General features: G+C 50.2%; 5 protein-coding genes across 5 annotated transcripts; 2 read left to right on the plus strand and 3 right to left on the minus strand.

Moving 5' to 3' along the window:
• Nucleotides 1-1,117: 1,117 nt before the first annotated feature.
• Nucleotides 1,118-2,786, minus strand: CC1G_04403 (protein kinase subdomain-containing protein PKL/CAK/ChoK; the record flags this gene model as incomplete). The annotated part of the gene is made up of 3 exons (XM_001828380.2): nucleotides 2,521-2,786; nucleotides 1,642-2,362; nucleotides 1,118-1,543 (listed from the first exon to the last, which is right to left on the minus strand). Exons 1-3 carry the CDS (start codon nucleotides 2,727-2,729, stop codon nucleotides 1,118-1,120), a joined length of 1,356 nt encoding a protein of 451 aa, XP_001828432.2. The 5' UTR covers nucleotides 2,730-2,786.
• Nucleotides 2,787-5,627: 2,841 nt separating this feature from the next.
• CC1G_04404 (hypothetical protein) lies at nucleotides 5,628-8,938 on the minus strand (the record flags this gene model as incomplete). Its single annotated transcript, XM_001828381.2, has 16 exons — nucleotides 5,628-5,780; nucleotides 5,955-5,966; nucleotides 6,036-6,197; nucleotides 6,429-6,622; nucleotides 6,719-6,899; nucleotides 7,017-7,093; nucleotides 7,152-7,280; nucleotides 7,339-7,403; nucleotides 7,458-7,587; nucleotides 7,662-7,703; nucleotides 7,769-7,921; nucleotides 7,979-8,012; nucleotides 8,077-8,139; nucleotides 8,203-8,349; nucleotides 8,470-8,506; nucleotides 8,616-8,938. 16 exons carry the CDS (start codon nucleotides 8,936-8,938, stop codon nucleotides 5,628-5,630), a joined length of 1,902 nt encoding a protein of 633 aa, XP_001828433.2.
• A 1,077-nt stretch (nucleotides 8,939-10,015) lies between these two features.
• CC1G_04405 (DnaJ protein) lies at nucleotides 10,016-11,820 on the minus strand (the record flags this gene model as incomplete). The annotated part of the gene is made up of 6 exons (XM_001828382.2): nucleotides 10,016-10,265; nucleotides 10,314-10,653; nucleotides 10,706-11,303; nucleotides 11,362-11,442; nucleotides 11,496-11,603; nucleotides 11,662-11,820. The coding sequence occupies 6 exons, from the start codon at nucleotides 11,818-11,820 to the stop codon at nucleotides 10,016-10,018; spliced, it is 1,536 nt and encodes a 511-aa protein (XP_001828434.2).
• An 895-nt stretch (nucleotides 11,821-12,715) lies between these two features.
• CC1G_04406 (CMGC/CK2 protein kinase) lies at nucleotides 12,716-14,740 on the plus strand (the record flags this gene model as incomplete). The annotated part of the gene is made up of 9 exons (XM_001828383.2): nucleotides 12,716-12,814; nucleotides 12,910-13,309; nucleotides 13,362-13,438; nucleotides 13,489-13,758; nucleotides 13,809-13,892; nucleotides 13,952-14,116; nucleotides 14,172-14,320; nucleotides 14,378-14,526; nucleotides 14,590-14,740. 9 exons carry the CDS (start codon nucleotides 12,716-12,718, stop codon nucleotides 14,655-14,657), a joined length of 1,461 nt encoding a protein of 486 aa, XP_001828435.2. The 3' UTR covers nucleotides 14,658-14,740.
• Nucleotides 14,741-15,336: 596 nt separating this feature from the next.
• On the plus strand, nucleotides 15,337-18,022 carry CC1G_04407 (class III chitinase; the record flags this gene model as incomplete). Its single annotated transcript, XM_001828384.2, has 14 exons — nucleotides 15,337-15,414; nucleotides 15,467-15,474; nucleotides 15,527-15,605; nucleotides 15,662-15,745; nucleotides 15,852-16,096; nucleotides 16,165-16,254; nucleotides 16,309-16,401; nucleotides 16,502-16,547; nucleotides 16,603-16,864; nucleotides 16,924-17,075; nucleotides 17,143-17,200; nucleotides 17,262-17,514; nucleotides 17,619-17,668; nucleotides 17,746-18,022. The coding sequence occupies 14 exons, from the start codon at nucleotides 15,337-15,339 to the stop codon at nucleotides 17,781-17,783; spliced, it is 1,536 nt and encodes a 511-aa protein (XP_001828436.2). The 3' UTR covers nucleotides 17,784-18,022.
• Between the last annotated feature and the right edge of the window lie 782 nt (nucleotides 18,023-18,804).

Here is an 18,804-nt window from a genome sequence, read left to right on the forward strand (position 1 = left end):
CGACACACCAGCAACACAAACTCCAACCCCCAGCACACACAACACACACAAGTTCAACCACCACACACTGGCATTTTCTTCACATCGTTGTCAAGTTGCAATTATGTTGTTTATTCCATTATTACTCACTTACTCTCTCGGTAGCCCCCGCCTTTTTTGGTTTCGTGTTTCTTTTTGACTGACTCTCGTCTCACTTGCTACCATCTATTGGCTGCGACTACTACTACCTACCACTACCACTGCCATGGCCATCGCCTTGGTCTCTCTCCCCCATGAATTTATTCTTTCAGTTGTCCGCGAGGACACGATTATCTCCATCTCCCACTGTGTTTCGGGCTCTTGTGTTTCCAATTTTTCTTTTATCTCTTTATCTCTCTATTTCTCTCTCAATTTCCCTGTAGAATAAATATGATACACAATACATCTCTCTCTCCTCCCTTTCTCTTCCAGTGCTCCTCACGAGAATTGCACACGCACCATTCTGACTGACTCGGACCACAGTGGACGGCGAATTTGGGCGTGGAAGGGGTACTATGGTATCATCCACAGAACGACGGGTACAGGTACTACGTACAGAGTACATATGGCCTGGTGGTAGTAAAATTCCAGGCGGAGGGCTACGATACAGATACGTGATAAGTAATGGGGAAGGAAACGGAGCCTAGGGAGTCAATAGACGGGAGTAGGCTAATAACGAGATGAGATAGATGTGATGGAATAAGACAACAGGGTAGATGGGGGACGATGATGATGATGATGATGGAATAGACCAAATGGATGGATGGAGCGGAGAGGCGAAGTCGTGGTATGCGTCGTAGTGAGTCGTGGGATGGCCGTGAGATGAGACGGAATGAGGAATGGAAAATGAAAGGAAGTGAAAGTCTTGAGAAAAGAAAAAAGATAAGAATGAAGAAAAATGCGTGCGTTGAGCAATCGTCAAAAAACCCGAATGACGAAGAACCGATGGGTACCAGTGAAGTCGATGAACGAAGAAAAGAAAAAGGGGAACTATAACCTCCTGTCTGCGATACCAGCTCTGTTGAAGAGAAGCAGCAAAAAGGAGGGAAGAAAGTGACAAAATGGGGGAAGGATGGTGGGATGGGAAGGGAAGGGTCAGCTACCGCTGGATGACACCGAGATCCACGATTTCCTGGCGGAACAACGCCATCCGACCCTTTGCATACCCAATATAATCAAACTCGGGTTCCTCCACTCCATTCTCAACATCCTCACGACCCTGTACGATCCCCCAAATCGCCCACATCCCATGCGATGCGGGACTCCAAATCCGGACTTGATAATCCAAAGCAGCAATGAGCTGCTCAAACTCGGATTTATCGTACACGGGATCCTCGCCGAGCATGTTCGAGTGGTGGATGTATGCGCTGTAAAAGTTGCGGCGTTCGGCAAAGGTGGGGTAGCGTGCGCGATTGAGGAGGTGCGGGGTGTCGCCGTGGTAGTTGGCTGTCCATTCGTGGAAGTGGTTGGCGATGTCGTAGGCTGCTGGGTTCGGACCTGCGTATTCAAAGTCCACCACGATCAACTAGGTTGGTGCGGTAGAAGTGAAAGAATGGTTCAAGGTCAGACATGTTTTCACAAAACTAAGAGGCGAGAGAAAAGCGTCGGGCACTACTATCTTACCTGACGATGTTCGTCTGCGACTTCATTCGAGTCTTCAAGTTTTAGCAGGTTCCCGTATTGAGTATCGTTGTGGGCAAAGACCACCTTGCTACCAGAGTGTTTGTCCTGAACCTTGGCAGCCCATTGCACGTAGATGCTCCATTCCTTCTCGAAACGAGCCAAGTCAAGCTCCTGACGTACAGCATGGCTTACACCGGGCAATGAGAGTACTTTGTGCGCAGCAGGCATCCACGATGACACACATTTCTTCACACTGAGCTCCCAACCGGTTGGTGTGGCGTCCGAAGGAGGACTGACGACCTCAATATCGACGGAATGGAACTCGGCCATTCGAGCGCCGATCCACCGACTGACGGTGGGTTCTCGGATGTCAGACTCGGTCAGCGTGGTGGATTTGAAGTACTGCTCGATCCTCCCGTTTTCGAACGTGCCATACAGCAGTGGTCCGATTCGATATACTGAAGAAAGCTTGTGGAGGATGTGCAACTCGCGCGGGCGAGAGATAAGGGACCCAGAGGAGGACCCGTAGATCCGGAGAAGCAGAGTTGGTACTCTTTTGTTCGTTTTGTGCGAGACAAAGAAAACGGCATTGGTTAGAGCGCCAGAAATCTTGCGGATATTGACGTCTTCCGGGTTGACACGTGTGTCAGACCACTGGTCGACTTGCAGCGAAGAGAGGATTTTGAGCAGACGAACTGCGAATTCTGGGGTTTTGTAGTGTCTATAGCAGAAAGATAAGCAGACCAGCGTCAGCTAATGATGCTCAAAGATCTCGTACGGGAACCAAACCATGGTGGTGGGGGGAGAGATACGGTGTGGAGCTTTGCTCTGCTGAGGCTTCTGCGACTCAGTACAGACGGTACAAGGAAATGGGCTCACCTGGGCTCCAATTTTTTCTTTACATGAGGCAGACCCTCCTCTTTGAGGACTTCAGGGGAACTGGCTGGTGATTGGACGATCGAGGACGAGGATCCCGAGCGGGTTATAAAATCTGCGAGCCTGTGTACGGAGCTCGAGGAAAGCTGCCTTGTGAGCTCCTCGCTCGCTTTGAGCGACGAGCTCAAGATTGGTGTCATGACGGGGGCCATTTGGGACGATGAAGGCGAGGAATTGTAGGCAGCGAGATGAGGGTCGAGGGCAAGATGAGAACAGAAGACAAGTCGCACGAGCACAATTGGAGCCCAGGCTGATCCGTACACTTGGCATTCCCGAAAAATCACAAGCTCCGACGCCGACTTTTTGATGGCGAACCTTATCCCTCCTTCTTTCCCTCTTTCATACCGCCGCTCTACACTCTTTTGTCAATCTTTTGTGCTCTCGTGAGAGAAATAGGTGTGACGTAGGCCCTGACGTATAGAATTACAATGTTCTCCGTTCCCAGCAATTGACGGTCTTGAAGCAATTTCGACTGCGACAATAAAACCAAGCCATCAAAAAAGTCCGCCACCGCCGTCATTTATCTTGGGTATCAATTTCAATTTATTTGTTTTTTTCTTCCAGATCCTTCGGTCGGTCATTTCACGAAGCACTGCGGGGACGTTGAGCAATAGGGTTTTCTGCTCTTGATTTTCGAGCCTACACGCTTTCTCTAACGACGGAGAAACGGGAACCGACGTCGCATCAAGCGTCTCAAGTCGATATGCGAACCCGTATGTACATGGCGCCTCCGACTCCGAAATGGCAGGAGTCGGAATCCGCAACGGTGTCCGGTGTAGCCATTCTGCTGGAGGCTCAGAAATATATGAATCGTTGCCAACCTCCCGAATTATGCCAGTTCGGAGAGTCAAAACATGAAACACAGTGCCAGCTGCCTCAAGGGCCGTGGAATTCCTCTTGGCATTATTGGACGTCGGCTCGTTTTCAAACCCAGTCGACTTGAGCTGAACGCCCCTGTGTTCGCGGTGGAGCCGGCGCCTATGTTCCAACGCGCCCTATTTCCTTTCAAAGGGTATTCTTCGCTTCACGTACATACTTCCATCCTTAGATCCAGTGGATCTAGATTCCCAAAGTCCCTTGCCACGATGACGATCTCGACAATTAACAGCATGGCCCAACCCAAAACATGACCCTGAAAAGCAAGAAGAAGGGAAAAAAACTCATCTATCACAAACCTAATTTTTTAAACAGCGAACTAGGTCAATGGCAACACATGTCAAGGCACACCACTTAAATTTCGCTTATCTACCGAAATGAGTGGTCGCCAATTGAAACTCGAGTGAGTGTGTCCCATGTCACGACGGAGTCATACGCCGTTGTAATTATATGAGGGATACGCGTTATGGCGCGTTCGCTTTGCGGAAATGAGAGCTCATAATGTTTTGCACCAAGTCATAAGTTGGGTCGGCAAGCGATATATAAACGCCCATCATCTACGATCGACCGGCGCTAATTAACATCACATTTGCCGCCCCGTCTGCGCCGATGGCAGCGGGATACAAGATACCAAGTCCTCCCTAAGCTTCGTCAGCCTCACTCTTGTGCGTCATCTCATCGCGCCCACGGGCCTCTCATAAGTATCCAGACTCCAATTTCTAGACACACACACGACCCGAATTTACCCTCCCAACAAAACCGGAATAAATTACCCTGGAATTTTCAGCCCCTTTTCAGTCGTGTTGTGCGTCATCATCATCGTCCCCAAGCACCTGAGCAGCTTGGCGATTCGATGCCATTTGGATGGTACATAGACCCTTCTTGTTCACCTGAGCAAGAACTTAAATTACAGTTTTTCTCAAGCTCCGACTTTGGTACCTACCCTGCAGTTTGGTGGCGATAAAGTGCAATGGAGGGGCTGGTGCCCTCCGGTACTAGAATAGTGAATTTTTAGGAGGCATCATTGAAGGAAGGACCGCCTGACCCTCCCTACGCTCAATGTCGGCAGTGGGAGTACCCGGCCAGTCAGATACCGACGTTCCCCCCACCGTGACCTCTTCCCGGACCTGGGGCGCTCGATCACAAGTGTACTTGAATCCAACTTGGCATTGAAATTGATACAGAGATGCGAATAAGTGCAGTGCAGTAGTAAGTACTGTATGTGGTCGTAGTAGCAACAAATGTCCTCCATATGTAAAAAAAAAATGAGCAAGTAGGAATGATGATGACAAGAAGCCAGGTCCATATGTCCAGAATACCCCCTCCAACCAAGTATGTACATTACATCCAGATTCCTAGATCTGCCCAGCGAACACGAGAACGAGCACAAGTGCGGTGCGTGCGCAACTCGGACACCGCGAGAACAACAATATAGGGGTGAAAAAGTTAAAAGGAGCAGTAGCAATATTGTAGTACCGGAACAGGCGCGATCCCCAGCCAACTCCAAAGAAACCTCAGGGCGCTCTCCAAGCCGAGATGGAATGGACACTACCTAAAAAAAGGTAAAGTCAAGCCCACTTCGGTGCGCCTACTCCACCACCTTTCCCCCGTTTATCACATCCGTGCGCGAGTCGCACTGCAACTTGGCCCAGGGTGAGTCGGGGTCGCCTTCCGTTCGCTTAAGCATCTGCCGCCGAGTCGTAGTAAAGATGATGATGTAGTTAACTCTGCTGATGTCGTGAGCCAATCGTAGTCGTCGTCGTCGTCGTCGTCGTCGTCGTCCGTCCGTCAAAATCAATGTATGTCAGTAGTCTTCATCTTCATTATTTTGTTTTTGTCGCCCAGTCCAAGCTTTCATTTACTTTTTCCTGCACCCCCGTCCTGCGCTCCCGATTCCCGAACCACCGAACCCTCCCACCCTAGATCGATCAGGGAAGCGAAGCCCCTGAATATTTTTGGTGTTCCAAAACGTCCACAGCCAAGCAAGAGACACGTCGAATGTGCATGGTGAGGATGAACCTCAAACCGCAGTGGCACCACCACCACCACCCCTCCCTCTTCCGGCGTTCCTCGTCTTTCACCAACGACAAAGTACCAAGACAAGGGTATACTAATGAGGAGCGGAAGGCGTGGCGGATGCCTGCGGTGCGGCGTACAGAGCCCTCAGCGCCCCATTACACCTTCTCTGCAGCTGCTGATGCCGTCGAAGGCGATAGATCTGATTTATCCGCGAGCTGAGATGATGAGATTGATGTCGATGATGATGAAGAGGGGTGGGCCGGTGATGCTGATTGGTCGATCTTCATGGTCCGCAGGAACAAGGAGAGCTGTTTCCATTCGCCGTACACCATTGGATAGAGAAGAGGCGCGGTGAGCAAGATAAGAAGGAGGGAGGGACCGAAAAGAAGAAAGTGTCATTAGTCCGAATGGGGCTCCCGCAAAAGATAGGCATAAGCGGAAGGACTTACGAGGAAGGAGAGACCTAAGCAGGGACAACATACAGTCCACACCGTCTGAAATGAGGAACGGGGAAATTAGTAAGAGAGATAGACAGAGAACAGGGTCTAGGAGGCCGGACGAACCTGGATCGCAGATGAGAAGACATCCACTGCTCGGTCGCGCACGGCATCTTCGAGGCTGAATACCGCCGCATAGTCGATTGAGCCGTGGCCCTCGAGAAGGTCGATTGGCAACCCGGCAAGTCGGTCACGCGACCGCGCATAGAACACCGTTCCGGCGATAGCCTATTTGTTGACAGGATCCCAAGCGGATGAACAGGACGAGCCGCAAAAACAATCACAAAAGACCCAGGAAAAAGGGACATTGGCATCATCAGTAAGACTTCATATCTCCTTAATCACCGAGATAAGAAAAAAAAAGAAATGGAAACAAATTGTTGTTGTTATTAATCGAAGAGGATAACAGGGCTGGGGAAGAGGAGATGAAATGAAATAAAGGTGGATCAAGGGACTCACCAGACCAATCGTGGCTCCGGTGAAGCGAACTAGGAAGAAGGCGCTGGTTCCTGTCGCGATTTCAGAGGGCTTGAGGGCCTTGGTGAAAACTTGGTACGGAGCATGGAATAGCATGCCCAATCCAACTCCGGCAATCAACGGGAAGACGATCTGAGAAGCCGTCGACGCTCGTTCGTTCATAAGATTGAGTAGACCTAGTCGAGTCCAAGGGCAGTGCGATAAGATCGAAGGAAGAAACGGTTGAGGTTCAGGCTCCGGATAATTGAAACGGGTAGAATAGGGTCACGTACCAAAGCCAAGTGTTGATACGAATAATCCGATAGAGATGGCGAGGTTCTGGCCGCTGGTGTTGTTCTTGAGGGACTGCCAGTAGCCGATGAACCACGCGACAGGCATAGATGCGAGCGAGGAACCAAGTGAGTACGGCAACAGTTTCATACCTGCCTCGAGTGGAGTGGAGCCATGTGCTGCCTAAATTTGAAAAGAGAAACAGGGATGTCAATGACCATTCGTCGTCAACGTCCACACGACCGTTTGTAATGATCGATAGGCAAAGCGAGTAAACCGAGTAAGGAAATGAATACATACTTGGTAGAAGAGCGCGAGGTAGAATGTACCGGCTGTAAAGGCAAAGTTGTGCAAGAAATTGATGATAAGGATGATAGCTAAAGATGGCAGTAAGCGTCAGACAGAGATAGGCGCGTGTATCGGTGGTTAGCTTACCCGCTGTCGCGTCACGAACCATCGTTGCGGGAAAGAGGCATTCGCGAGTTGTAAACTTCTCGTGGAGGCCAGCCACGACCAGGATGACGAAGCCAAGGATAATAGTGGTCAACGTAAACGGTGAAGTCCCTGGGCAATTATTAACCAATTGGAGAAGTGGCGTTTGAAATGGAGTGAAAAAACATACATCCAAACTCCGTCACAAAGCTAAAGCCGATAATCAGACACCCACTTCCACCCATAAACAAAACCCTACAAGCGACATGTCAGTTGAACCGCGATAGAAGAGGAAAACAAGTCACCCACAGTCCGCCAAAGTCAAACTTCTGCAGCAGACGCTTCCAAGATGCATCGCGGGTTTGTGTGAATCGGACCTTGTGCAGTGCCAAAGCCATTATGACCGACGCCAGGAAACAAATGGGCAAGTTGATGTAAACTACAATTGGGTTTTTCAATAAGGCAGTCCCAAAGACGCGAGAAAGAACTCGGAATAGGTGGAATGGAACTTACAGCCATAGCGCCAGCTAAGGAAGCCATGATTGCCAGTGCTCCCTATACAAAAAGGCGGGTTAGACCCTTCACGGGTTACAGAATAGATTGGCGGAGAGCAAACTTACCACTGAATGCCCCTCCGAGCAGCGGACCAGCGATTGCGGAACAGCTCCAGGTGACGCTAAGCGCTTGTGACCATTTAGCGCGGGACCGCTCCTGAACAATTTCCGCTGTCATAACCCAGACAGCGCTGACAATACCGCCGCCGCCAATACCAGCTTGAAGCCCATGTCAAAACAGACCTAGACTCGTCGATCAGGTAATGAACGACTTACCGAGCGCTCTGGCTGCAATTAGCCATTCGATGCTCTTCAGGAACAGAGTTAGTAAACGCTTGTTCCTCAATATGAATTCATATGGCGGAGGTACGCACTTGAGCGGCGCCACAAAGAGCGGAGCCCAGCGAGAAGATTAAGATGCTCGTAAATAATACTGCCTACACACAACCCGTCAGCAAAAAAGGTCCTGACGGAAGGAAAGTCAGATGAACAAGTCACACCTTTCTTCCAACCAAGTCCGATATCCGACCGTACAACGGTTGAAACGCCGTTTGCGTAAGCATGTACGCAACGCCAACCCATGTGTACTGGAACTGTGAAGCACCAAGGTCGCTTGCAATCGTGGGCAAGGCGGTGGACACGATAGTCTAGATGTCCGTCGACAGGTGTGAATCGGTGCATATCGAGAGTCGGTCCCAATTTGGGTGTTGGGGGAGGATGTTGTTAGTTAGCCTTTTGAGTGGTTCTCACCGAGGAGCGGTACGTACGGCGTCTGTGGTCGCTAGGAATAGAGTCATCGCGGCCCTATTAAAGAATGTAATGGTAAAGGTTGGTAAGTTAGTCATTTGTTAGATCATTGTCGAGGCCTTGGGAGAGGTTGACGGGGAAGGGTAAACGAGAGAACAAGACGAACCCTATGTGAGCGAAGAGTAATCGTGTGGTCGAAAGGGAAGTCCTTTCAGCAGAAGACAACGAATCCTCGTGGGTGGTCTTGGTGGAAGCAGTGTCAAAGCTTGGTGCAGGTAGATCGGTAGCCGACGTGGGCGACAACGACGGGGAGCTTGAGCATGTTGAGGGCGTGCTCGAGGAAGTGGTAGAGGTGTCCTCGACCGATGCAAATGACGGAGTAGACGATGACGATGGCGACGGGAGGTAACCGACGGGGGTCTTCTCAACGATGATAGACGCGTCGACGGGTGGTTGGGGCAGCTCGTGGCGTTCAGGACTGGAGGACATGGTGCGCAAAAAGGAGGTCGTAATCTGAACGATTGAAAGAAAAAAAGGCGAAGAGAACCGACCTGTTATTTATACGAAAAAGCCGTTGGGCGAGACGAGGCAAAGAGGTGATCGGACTCTTAGGAAATAAAGGACACTCTCCGTCAACTGGTGGCGAAGAGACAGTGCTAACCAAAAAGAGACGATCCCTGAGAGCGATGATTTAGACTCCAGAGATTTGCGATTTGCGAGTAGCGGAGAGCCCTGTGTTTTGGACCCTCATAATACGCCCTAATACGCCGGCGAGAATGGTCCATGAAGGCCACAATGGGCCACATAATTGGGCCCGGATGGTAGCATCAGGCACAGATTTGGAAAACTGAGTACCCGTTTGGATGAACAAGCAGAAGAGGGAGATCTAGAAGAAAGCGTTTTTGTCAGGACGAGCCAACGGGTTGGAATCGAGGTGTCGGTAGCCGAGCTGGATGATCGGTCCACAGGCTATGTTGCTGCCAAAATCGGTGTTGCGATCTGGATCAAGTTGAGCAGTTCATGAAATCTGCTACTAACCCCGGACCACGCATAACCGTGGCGTGAGATCCCTGACAAACACTTTGTTGGCCCTTTTCGAGGGACCCCAATATAGACTTTCCAGGACCAATTTGATGCCTGTTTTTGCCGTGCCCAGGGCAAAAAATCGACAGCAAAGTTCTGGACGAAAGTGTAAGTTAGCAAGAGGTCTGGTGGACTGGGGAAGATAAGCGTAAAGCAACTGAATTAGAGCCATGATGTTACACTAAGTTCTAATGAGCGAGAGAGTAGGGATGCATTAAATCCAATTAGAGCATTGTGCAATTATCACCGTTGAATATTGAAGGGGGCTTGGAAAGCAATCTAATTCTATGGCTGGAATTAGGATAGGGTAGCGGCAAAGCGGTCTCACTCCGAGAGTCTTTCTTGGCTCCCTAAGCGTCTGGAGGATCGGCCTTGTTGGTGTTTTCTTCCTTGGAGGCTTTTGTGCTGTCCTTGGTTTCTGGGGAGGTGATTAGCCATTAGCAAAAGTTCCACGAAGCTGAAGGACATGCCCTCTTAAAACAGCTACGAGCCAAACATGTCTCGCAACTTGCGCATTCCACGCGACAACCAGCCGTCCGAATCAGGGGAGACGTCCTTACCATCAGACTTTTGCGAAGTAGATTTGCTTTGGGAGGATGAAGATGGTGAGGTCGAACTCGAAGATGAGGTCGAAGACGAGGAATTGGAGGAGGTGGATGTGAATGATGACGTTCTTCCTTCGACCTCGTCGGCGTAAGCTTGGATAAGTTCCCGTTGTCGCTTTGACAAGGACCTGCTTGACGGTCAAAATGGAGCAGGATAGAAGACAAGGGCTACGCACCTGGGGATGGAAACCGAGAACCTAACGAACAAGTCGCCGCTACCAGAACCATAGACCGAAGGAACACCCCGACCCTTCAAGACCATCTCTTCGTCTGGCTGCGTTCCACCAGGAACCCGCACGTCGACATCGCCGTTCAGAGTAGGCACGCGAACGCGACCACCAAGCAATGCAGAGTAGAATGGAATGTTGGCCTTGTAGTAGAGGTTGTTTCCTTGTCGCCTGAACACACTTGACGGTTTAACGTGGATCCTCACGAGCAGGTCTCCAACAGGTCCTGAGCCGGTGATGGGTGCATCTCCCGCGTTGGGAACACGAATGGTCATGCCGTCCTCAACGCCTGGAGTGAAGATAAGTGAAACTCAGTTGAAAACCAGTCTGAAAGAACGTACCAGCTGGGATGTCGACCTGTACCTGCTTCTTAACGCGAACTTTGCCTGCTCCTCCACAAGGCGAGCACTGGTCACCACGACCAACGGTACTTCCCACTCCATCGCAAGCGCCGCAAGTTGTGGCCATATGGAACCCATTGTCAATGACAAAGGTCCGTTGACCCGAGCCTCCACACTCGCCACAAGTCGTCCGTTTAGCACCCTTTCTCAACCCGCTTCCAGAACAGGTATGGCAATTGACAACAGGCTGAACGGTAACAGATTTCTTCGTTCCCTTGCAGGCGTCCAAGAAGTCGATTCCGATGGTAGTCTCGATGTCGGAACCGCGAACGTTGGCGGATGCTCGAGGACCACGTCCGCCTTGTCCAAACTGAGTGAAAAGCTCCTCGAAAATGTTTCCTTGACCTCCTCGACCCATGCCAGCACCAAAGATATCGCTGAAGTCCTGGAAACCACCCGCCCGGAAGCCACCTCTGAACTGTCCACCTCCGAACCCACCAAATCCTGCTCTTGCGAATGCGTCTGGGTCGAATCCCGGTTGCTGGGATGTAGACCCATACTGGTCATATGCAGCACGCTTCTTGTCGTCTTTCAGGGTCTGTTGCGAACGTTGTGGTTTAGTTCAGAATGGTTGAAGACAAGCATTCGGAACGCACATCGTAGGCTTCCTGAATTTCGACAAACTTTTCGCGAGCATCCTTGTCGGGGTTGGTGTCTGGATGCCATTTACGCGCCAGCTATAGCTAGGTGTCAATACGCGTCGTCTCCGTCGTGAATCCGTCCGACTTACCGAGAAATACGCTTTCTTGATGTCAGCAGCTGTCGCATCCTTCTTCACGCCAAGAACTTCGTATGGGTTTTTGGGAGCGCTTATTGGGTTTGACGCATGAAACCTTCGCTGTAGATCTCGCGAATTTGAGTGTCATACACCCGTTGGATTCTCCAGCAAGACGCACCTTGCTTCCGAGACTTTTCACCCGGCCAATTGCGGGGACATGTCGCTCATACGGTCGTCGGGAATGTAGTGTGATAAAATTCCGGACGCCCAGCTGTCTGGAACACGAGTAAAATGCGACAAACGACGAGAACTTGTGCGCTACTAGACGTTGAGGCATGGGTCTTCGAGGTATCCAGCTCAGCAGACGCCGGCCACAACGTCAGAGGTCGCTCGTGGCCGCCATCAAAATTTGTTCTGTTTGCTTCTATTTGGCATTCTTCCCGAAATTTCGCAAAGTTTCGACGGACGCCCGTTGGGCGCTCATCGTCGTCGTTGGCGACAGTGAAGCGAAATTTGGACAAGGACATGCAATAGATGTTGCTTAGGCACCCTGAGATTGTTTCCGTAGAAAACTGGCTCGATCAAAGAACCTCAATAGATTCCCAAATCAGATGAACAAACGAAAAGCAAGGAGAAGCAAACCAAGCAAGCAATTGGTTCTCAGAATTAGGGTACCCAGTCTAACAGTCGGTTATCAAAGCAGAAACAAGAAGAAAAGTTGATATGAAAGGAAGGTTGGAACCCTCATGTGGGTTGCGATCATCGATATCATTTCCCGGTTCATGGATGAACGGACCCTTATTGAATTTGGGTTAACATCCTAACATTCTATCTCTGATAAGAGGAGCGAGAAATGTTCATGTGTGTTCATTAATCTCTGAACTTGCTTCATGTCGACTACTCCACCACGACTTGCCGTAAGAAACCAAGATTTCCTCCCCCTTCTTAATTTCTTCGCAGCTCCGGATGCAGATACGCAACTCGCCTACCCGCGTTCTGTAGTCCGTGAAGACTGCGTTGGGCTTCTTCTTGATCCCTCTGTAATCATTGACAAATCTCGCTTCATTTCCCATCCGACTGGCATCGACTCCGACGCTTGTTCCATCCGAGAGACGCAACAGGCTCAGGTCATAGTCTGAATCGGGCCGATCATCACAGTGGACTTCACCTGAGATGCAGTTAGAGGAAAGAAAGCGGATTAGGCGATGGGAGATGTACCGATGTAATCGATAATGAAGGTCCCTGAAGGTATCTTTTTGCCTGCAAATAGACCGTACTGGCCATTTGCTGGGTGTGCAGAGTCTTGGATTCTGCGAATGGCCACCTTGCAGGTAGTACCAGGGTCCGTCTGAGAAGCTGAGGAGGGAGAAAGAATCTGCGATTTGATTGCAGTCGTCACGGAAGAATGATAGGCATTTTTGTCTAGATAACAGATGTTGGATGGCCAGTTGGATGGTCGTTGTCGCATTGTAACAAGATACTAGCCAGTTTCTCCAAAGCAAGTCTGTTTGATTACATATCAGAAGGACACCCTAGGAACACGAGCTGGCTGGAGGTAGAGGTCGCGGTGAGAGGATGTCAGGATGATCGAGGAAAGAGGCGCGGCGCATGGACGGTGACCGTGGGAAGAGTTCTATCCATCAAGCAATCGGCTCGCAAACGAGTTTCTGCTTTGCAAAGTGTGCGGACACCAACTCAAGTGTCCATCGACTATCGTTTTCTCTTTGGTCTGGCGCTGGAATCTATGGGGCGCTCAACAACAAAATCGGTCGCCCGGGTGTACGCTGATGTCAACGCTCGCTTAGGGCCTTCATGGCATGAATACGGTCAGTCTGCACTCCATCATTCTTTGCCCTTAAACCTAACGCTTTGCTTCAGACAACCTCCAAGTTCAATGGGGATCCCAGGATCATTATGAAATCGTGCGGAAAGTGGGAAGGGGAAAGTACTCAGAGGTTAGTTGACGTCTCTCTCACATAAAGGTCAATTCTCAACATTCAATTAGGTTTTCGAAGGAATCAATGTTGTAACAGAAGAGAAATGTATTATTAAAGTCCTCAAGCCTGTCAAGAAGAAGAAAATCAAGCGAGAAATCAAGATCCTTCAAAACTTGGCCGGAGGTCCCAATATCGTCGCTTTGCTCGATGTCGTCCGCGACCCTGCATCCAAGATCCCCAGCCTGATAACAGAATACGTGCACAACGTCGAGTTCAAGCAATTATACCCCCGATTCACCGACATGGACGTTCGCTACTACATGTTTGAACTCCTTAAGGTATTCTCTCCATTTTTTTTCCTCCTCGAGGAGCGCTTATAGTGGCTCAGGCTCTGGACTTCTGTCACTCCAAAGGAATCATGCACCGCGACGTTAAGCCGCACAACGTGATGATTGATCATGAGCACCGTAAAGTGGGTCATCCTTTGACGTTTCTTTTGTAAAAAAACCGCTGAACCGATTCTCCCCGTAGTTGCGCTTGATCGACTGGGGTCTGGCTGAATTCTACCATCCAAAGACGGAATACAACGTTCGCGTGGCCTCTCGCTACTTCAAGGGACCTGAGCTCTTGGTCGACTTCCAAGAGTACGACTACAGCCTGGATATGTGGAGCTATGGTTGCATGTTCGCCTCGATGGTAACCAGTCCGGCTACCCCTTTTGTAACGTTGGCTAAATTTGCGCTCCATACAGATCTTCCGCAAGGAACCCTTCTTCCACGGACACGACAACTATGACCAACTGGTTAAAATCACCAAAGTCCTTGGTACAGACGACCTCTACGCCTATATCGAGAAGTACAACATCCGCCTTGACTCTCAATACGACGAGATTCTCGGAAGGTCAGAGTCTGAATTGCACCCAAAGTACGGCAATGCAGCTGACGTGACCATGATCAGGTATCCTCGCAAGCCCTGGACCCGCTTCATCACCTCGGAAAACCAGAGATACATCTCCAACGAGGCCATCGATTTCCTTGACAAGCTCCTCCGTTACGACCACCAAGACCGTCTCACTGCTCGTGAGGCCCAGATGCAGCCCTACTTTGGTAGGTCAACTCGACTTGAGCGATCTCTCATCCGTTGACTGACTGACTGATTATTTGCCACAGACCCGATCCGAAATGCCGCCACCAACAATGCTCACGCGGGTGAAAGCGATGATGCATCATCTGGGTGATACATACCAGCGACATTGTATTTTTCTCTTCTTCATGACTGTACGTTTGGCGATGTGTATAGAATCACTTTCTTTATTTACCCTACCAGCATGCTTGTAAGGGCTCGGAGCAGCGTGCGGTTCTTGTTGTAATACTTTGGTATGTTGTAAAACGCCGTGTAACTTCATTCTCATCTAATGTATACACCCTATAGGGATTCTCGTGGATTCGTGCTTTGGCGAACCTCAAGTGCAGCCATATGAGTATCAGTGGCTCGTGGGCTTCTCCGTGGTTCACATGGCGACTTTCAACACATGAGGCTTGGAAAGCCTTTTCTTGCCAGTTCTGCGTTATCGTGCGATATCATGCTGGAACGTATCACGGCTACCTCCACATGAGTTGTTCGCTTCTGTGAGCGAAACATCCGAGGTTGAAACTGTAACTCTTTCCCACCACCACCAGCATTCCTGCTGATTAGAGACCTCTACCCTCTTGTGGTACTGCAGGAAGCAGGTTTTTACTTGAAGGGTTAGTCCGGTACTAGCTCAGTACGCTGCTGGAACAGGATCTCTGCGACAGGACGTCCTGTCCACATGATCCCTATTCAGTCGAGTATATTCCGACAGGTTTAAAAGCTTTGTCTCTACTACTTGCTATGGAGGGGGATTCATCTCTTCTACTGGCTTCTCGTTCCAACTCATGCTTGTCTTCTGTACGGGGCTCGTCCTGCTGCTCGCGGTGCTCGTCAAGGGCTTTGACAACAACCGCTTCGACAATGTAGGTCTATTTGCTTGACGGTCATCAAGAGCTTACTGACGCTTGCAATCAGGTCGCTGTGTAAGAGCCTATCTCCTCATGATCAGTCTCCTTGTGCCCATCTTTTCTTTAGATACTGGGGGCAGAACTCGTATGGGGCAGGTCATTCAGATCTTGCCAACCACCAGAAGCGACTTTCATTCTACTGCAATGTAAGGTTGTTTCTGCTGAACCGGCAAGGACGCGGAGAGCTTATTGATTTGTCCAGGACAACGCGATAGACGTTTTCCCTGTAGCCTTCCTCCACGTCTTCTTCGGACCAGGCGGCGTACCATCCATCAACCTCGCCAACGTAAGAAAACCTTTCCTTCATCGCTCTAACCTATCCAGCCTCATTGCCGTCCGACCCTATGGAAATGTACTAACCACTCTTTTTCCTGCATCGATTCCAAAAATAGATTTGCAATGCAGTTGACAACTCCACTTTTCCCGGAACGCAACTTCCCGACTGTTCTGCGCTCGCCTCGGATATTGCTTCCTGTCAATCCAAGGGCAAGATCGTGACGCTCAGTTTGGGCGGTGCGACTGGTGCTGTTGGGTTCGAGAGTGATAGTCAGGCGGTGTCGTTTGCGCAGACGGTTTGGGATATGTTTTTGGGTGGTCGATCGGATATGAGGCCGTTTGGGAACGCTGTTTTGGATGGGTGAGTGTGCTCCGTTTCTTCTGGATGTCGAGTGAAAGAGAGAGGTGCTGATGGAAATGACGGTGTAGTGTCGATCTGGATATCGAGGGCGGGACGTCGGGCCATTATGGTGCCTTTGTGAACAAGATTAGGGCTTTGGCTGCGCCTACTGGGAAGAAGTAAGATTCCGGTCGTTGTATGGGATGGGTTGGTATCTGACGATCGCGATTTAGATACTATGTCACTGCCGCCCCTCAGTGCGTCTATCCCGACGCGGCCCTGGGAGAGGTCCTCAACCAAGTCGCCTTCGACGCGGTATATGGTATGTGCGCAATATCTTAGATACATTCATGGCTAACTTGTCCTTCAGTCCAGTAAGATCTGACACTCGTCGTTAGTGTTGGTTGCGTTCTGAAATGACTGCAGGTTTTACAACAACTACTGTGGTCTCCAGAACTTCGATCAAGCCTCGGTAAGTCACACTCTTCAGGCCACATGTACCTGCAAAGCTAACGGACGCGTGGTAGAACTGGAACTTTGGTCTTTGGTACTCGCCATTTACCATGTCACACAACTACTTTGAACTAACCCTTCGCGATAGGGATTATTGGGCACGCAATGTCAGTGTCAGCAAGAATACCAAGATCTACATCGGAGCCCCTGCTGCACCGTCCGCTGCGGGTTCAGGTTACGTCGACATTGGAACCTTGTCGAGGATCGCGACTCAGATGCGGCGCAGTTTCCCTTCGTTTGGAGGTGTGATGCTGTGGGACGCGTCGCAGGCTTATGGTGAGGACATCTGCAGCATGGTGGATGCAATGGCTGACCGCTAAATATTCATCTTGCAGCAAACAATCGGTTTGACAAAGCGATCAAGGATGCGCTAGCCGCTGCTGGTGGGAGTGGTTTCGCGTACCCTCCATGCTCGGCGCCTGCCTATGTTTCTGGGACCGGATATCAGAGCGGGGCCCAGGTTTCGTACGGAGGGTATATTTGGCAGGTGAGAGCACCATTTATATACGCCGTCGCGGTCAGAACATGCGCTAATCACAGTCCCGTATACGTAGGCCAAATGGTTTGCTTCGCAGACCCCGGGCAGCATTGTTAACGGTGAATGGAGTGCAGGTATGTTAGCACCAGATCAGGATGCTGGGCTACTTGTTAAAGGATTGCCCTTCGTAATCAGTGAGCGTCTGTTCCGGGGGTGGAAGTCCTGCTCCGCCGCCGCCACCGCCTCCCTCAAGCTCAACCACGACCACGACCACGACCACGCGGTCTAGCACCACCACTACCAGATCTACGACTTCGACTTCGACTTCGACTACTACTACGGGATCCAGCACCCCAGCACCTCCGGCCCCTACTGGTGGACTTTGTGCAGGCGTTTCTGCGTGGTCCTCTTCCGTCGCCTACGATGGAGGATCCAAAGTCGTCTATAGGTATGTCTTATTGTGCCTTTTGCATCCCTGTCCGAGCCCTTCATTCCGTGTCGTATCTCTGCCGTGGAATTAAGTACTAACTGAATCTCCTTACCTATTTATAGCGGGCGACTGTGGACTGCGAAGTGGTGGACACAGGCCGACATCCCTGGAGGTAAGCTTCCCTCCTTTTTGTCTCCACTGCGAACACATCACTCATTCATTTGTTTCTCATAAACGTATCATCCGTAGGCTTAGCTGGAGTCTGGGTGGATAATGGGCCATGCTAGAAGCTTCACCTCAAGATCCCAAGTTCTAAGTCTAAATTTAGAACGAACGGCACGGCACGTCAAGGTGCTTCTCAAGCTCATGACACAAGAGTTCTTTCCCCCTCTCCCGGTCTCTAACACCCATTTTAACACACGTATCATCTCTTCTATCATCGCCATCTATGCCAAGACTTTTGCTAAATATAACAGTTTGTATGCATTGTAAGTATATCCCCAACTCAATTGGAATTGGAATTCGGAAGGAGGGACAAGCACTTCTCGTGAGGTGTTTTTTGCGCTTGGGTTGTTTCTCAGTGTAAGTTTGTTCTCTCTTCTCCACGTCCACCCGGTCACCTCCGTATGTCGCCCAAAGAACTCCTGGGCAAAGAACCTACCCAAGAGAAAGACGAGTAATCGATTGAGTGCGGGGAGTTATTCTTGTCGCTTTTGAGGCTTGGTTATGGCCTTTGGCGTGCGCTCGTTCCCCGAGGTTTCGTCGTTGGAATGTGTCAACGACGTCTACATCTTTGAACAGTGTGGAGGTCTGGAACCTGTATTATTCGTGGACTTGGTGTACCGAAGATATGATTACCCATCCCGCCAGTGTTCGTCTTGTTAAGTGCGGTGTGTGCCTCCAAAGGGCAGCGCTAAAAATACGTCCTTTTTTCGGAGGGACGGCCGCTCCATGGGGAGGATGACATCGCCTCGACGTTCATTTAGATAGAGTGTATACTTGGCCCTCTCTTTTCTCCACAGCTAGCTATAATTATTCACGGATCTTCCATTCCAGTCGTCCATCATGCTCTTGACGACATTTAGAGAAAGCACTTACTTTTAACTTTGTACCCGTGCTCCAACCGTACTCCAAGTCTAGCAAGTCCGTTCATACACTAAAGCCAATCGATAACGCGAGACGTTTACGCCAGCGCAGAAAAGACGTGTTTGGTGGATATCATCAACTGCAGATTCAGGAGAGGAGATTGGATATCCACATAGAGAGCATTAGAAGCTACGAAGTCAGCCCGAGGACGACTTACCCGTG

This window comes from Coprinopsis cinerea, assembly GCF_000182895.1.
Source record: "Coprinopsis cinerea okayama7#130 chromosome 1 map unlocalized cont3.1, whole genome shotgun sequence".
NCBI classification, from domain to species: Eukaryota; Fungi; Basidiomycota; class Agaricomycetes; order Agaricales; family Psathyrellaceae; genus Coprinopsis; species Coprinopsis cinerea.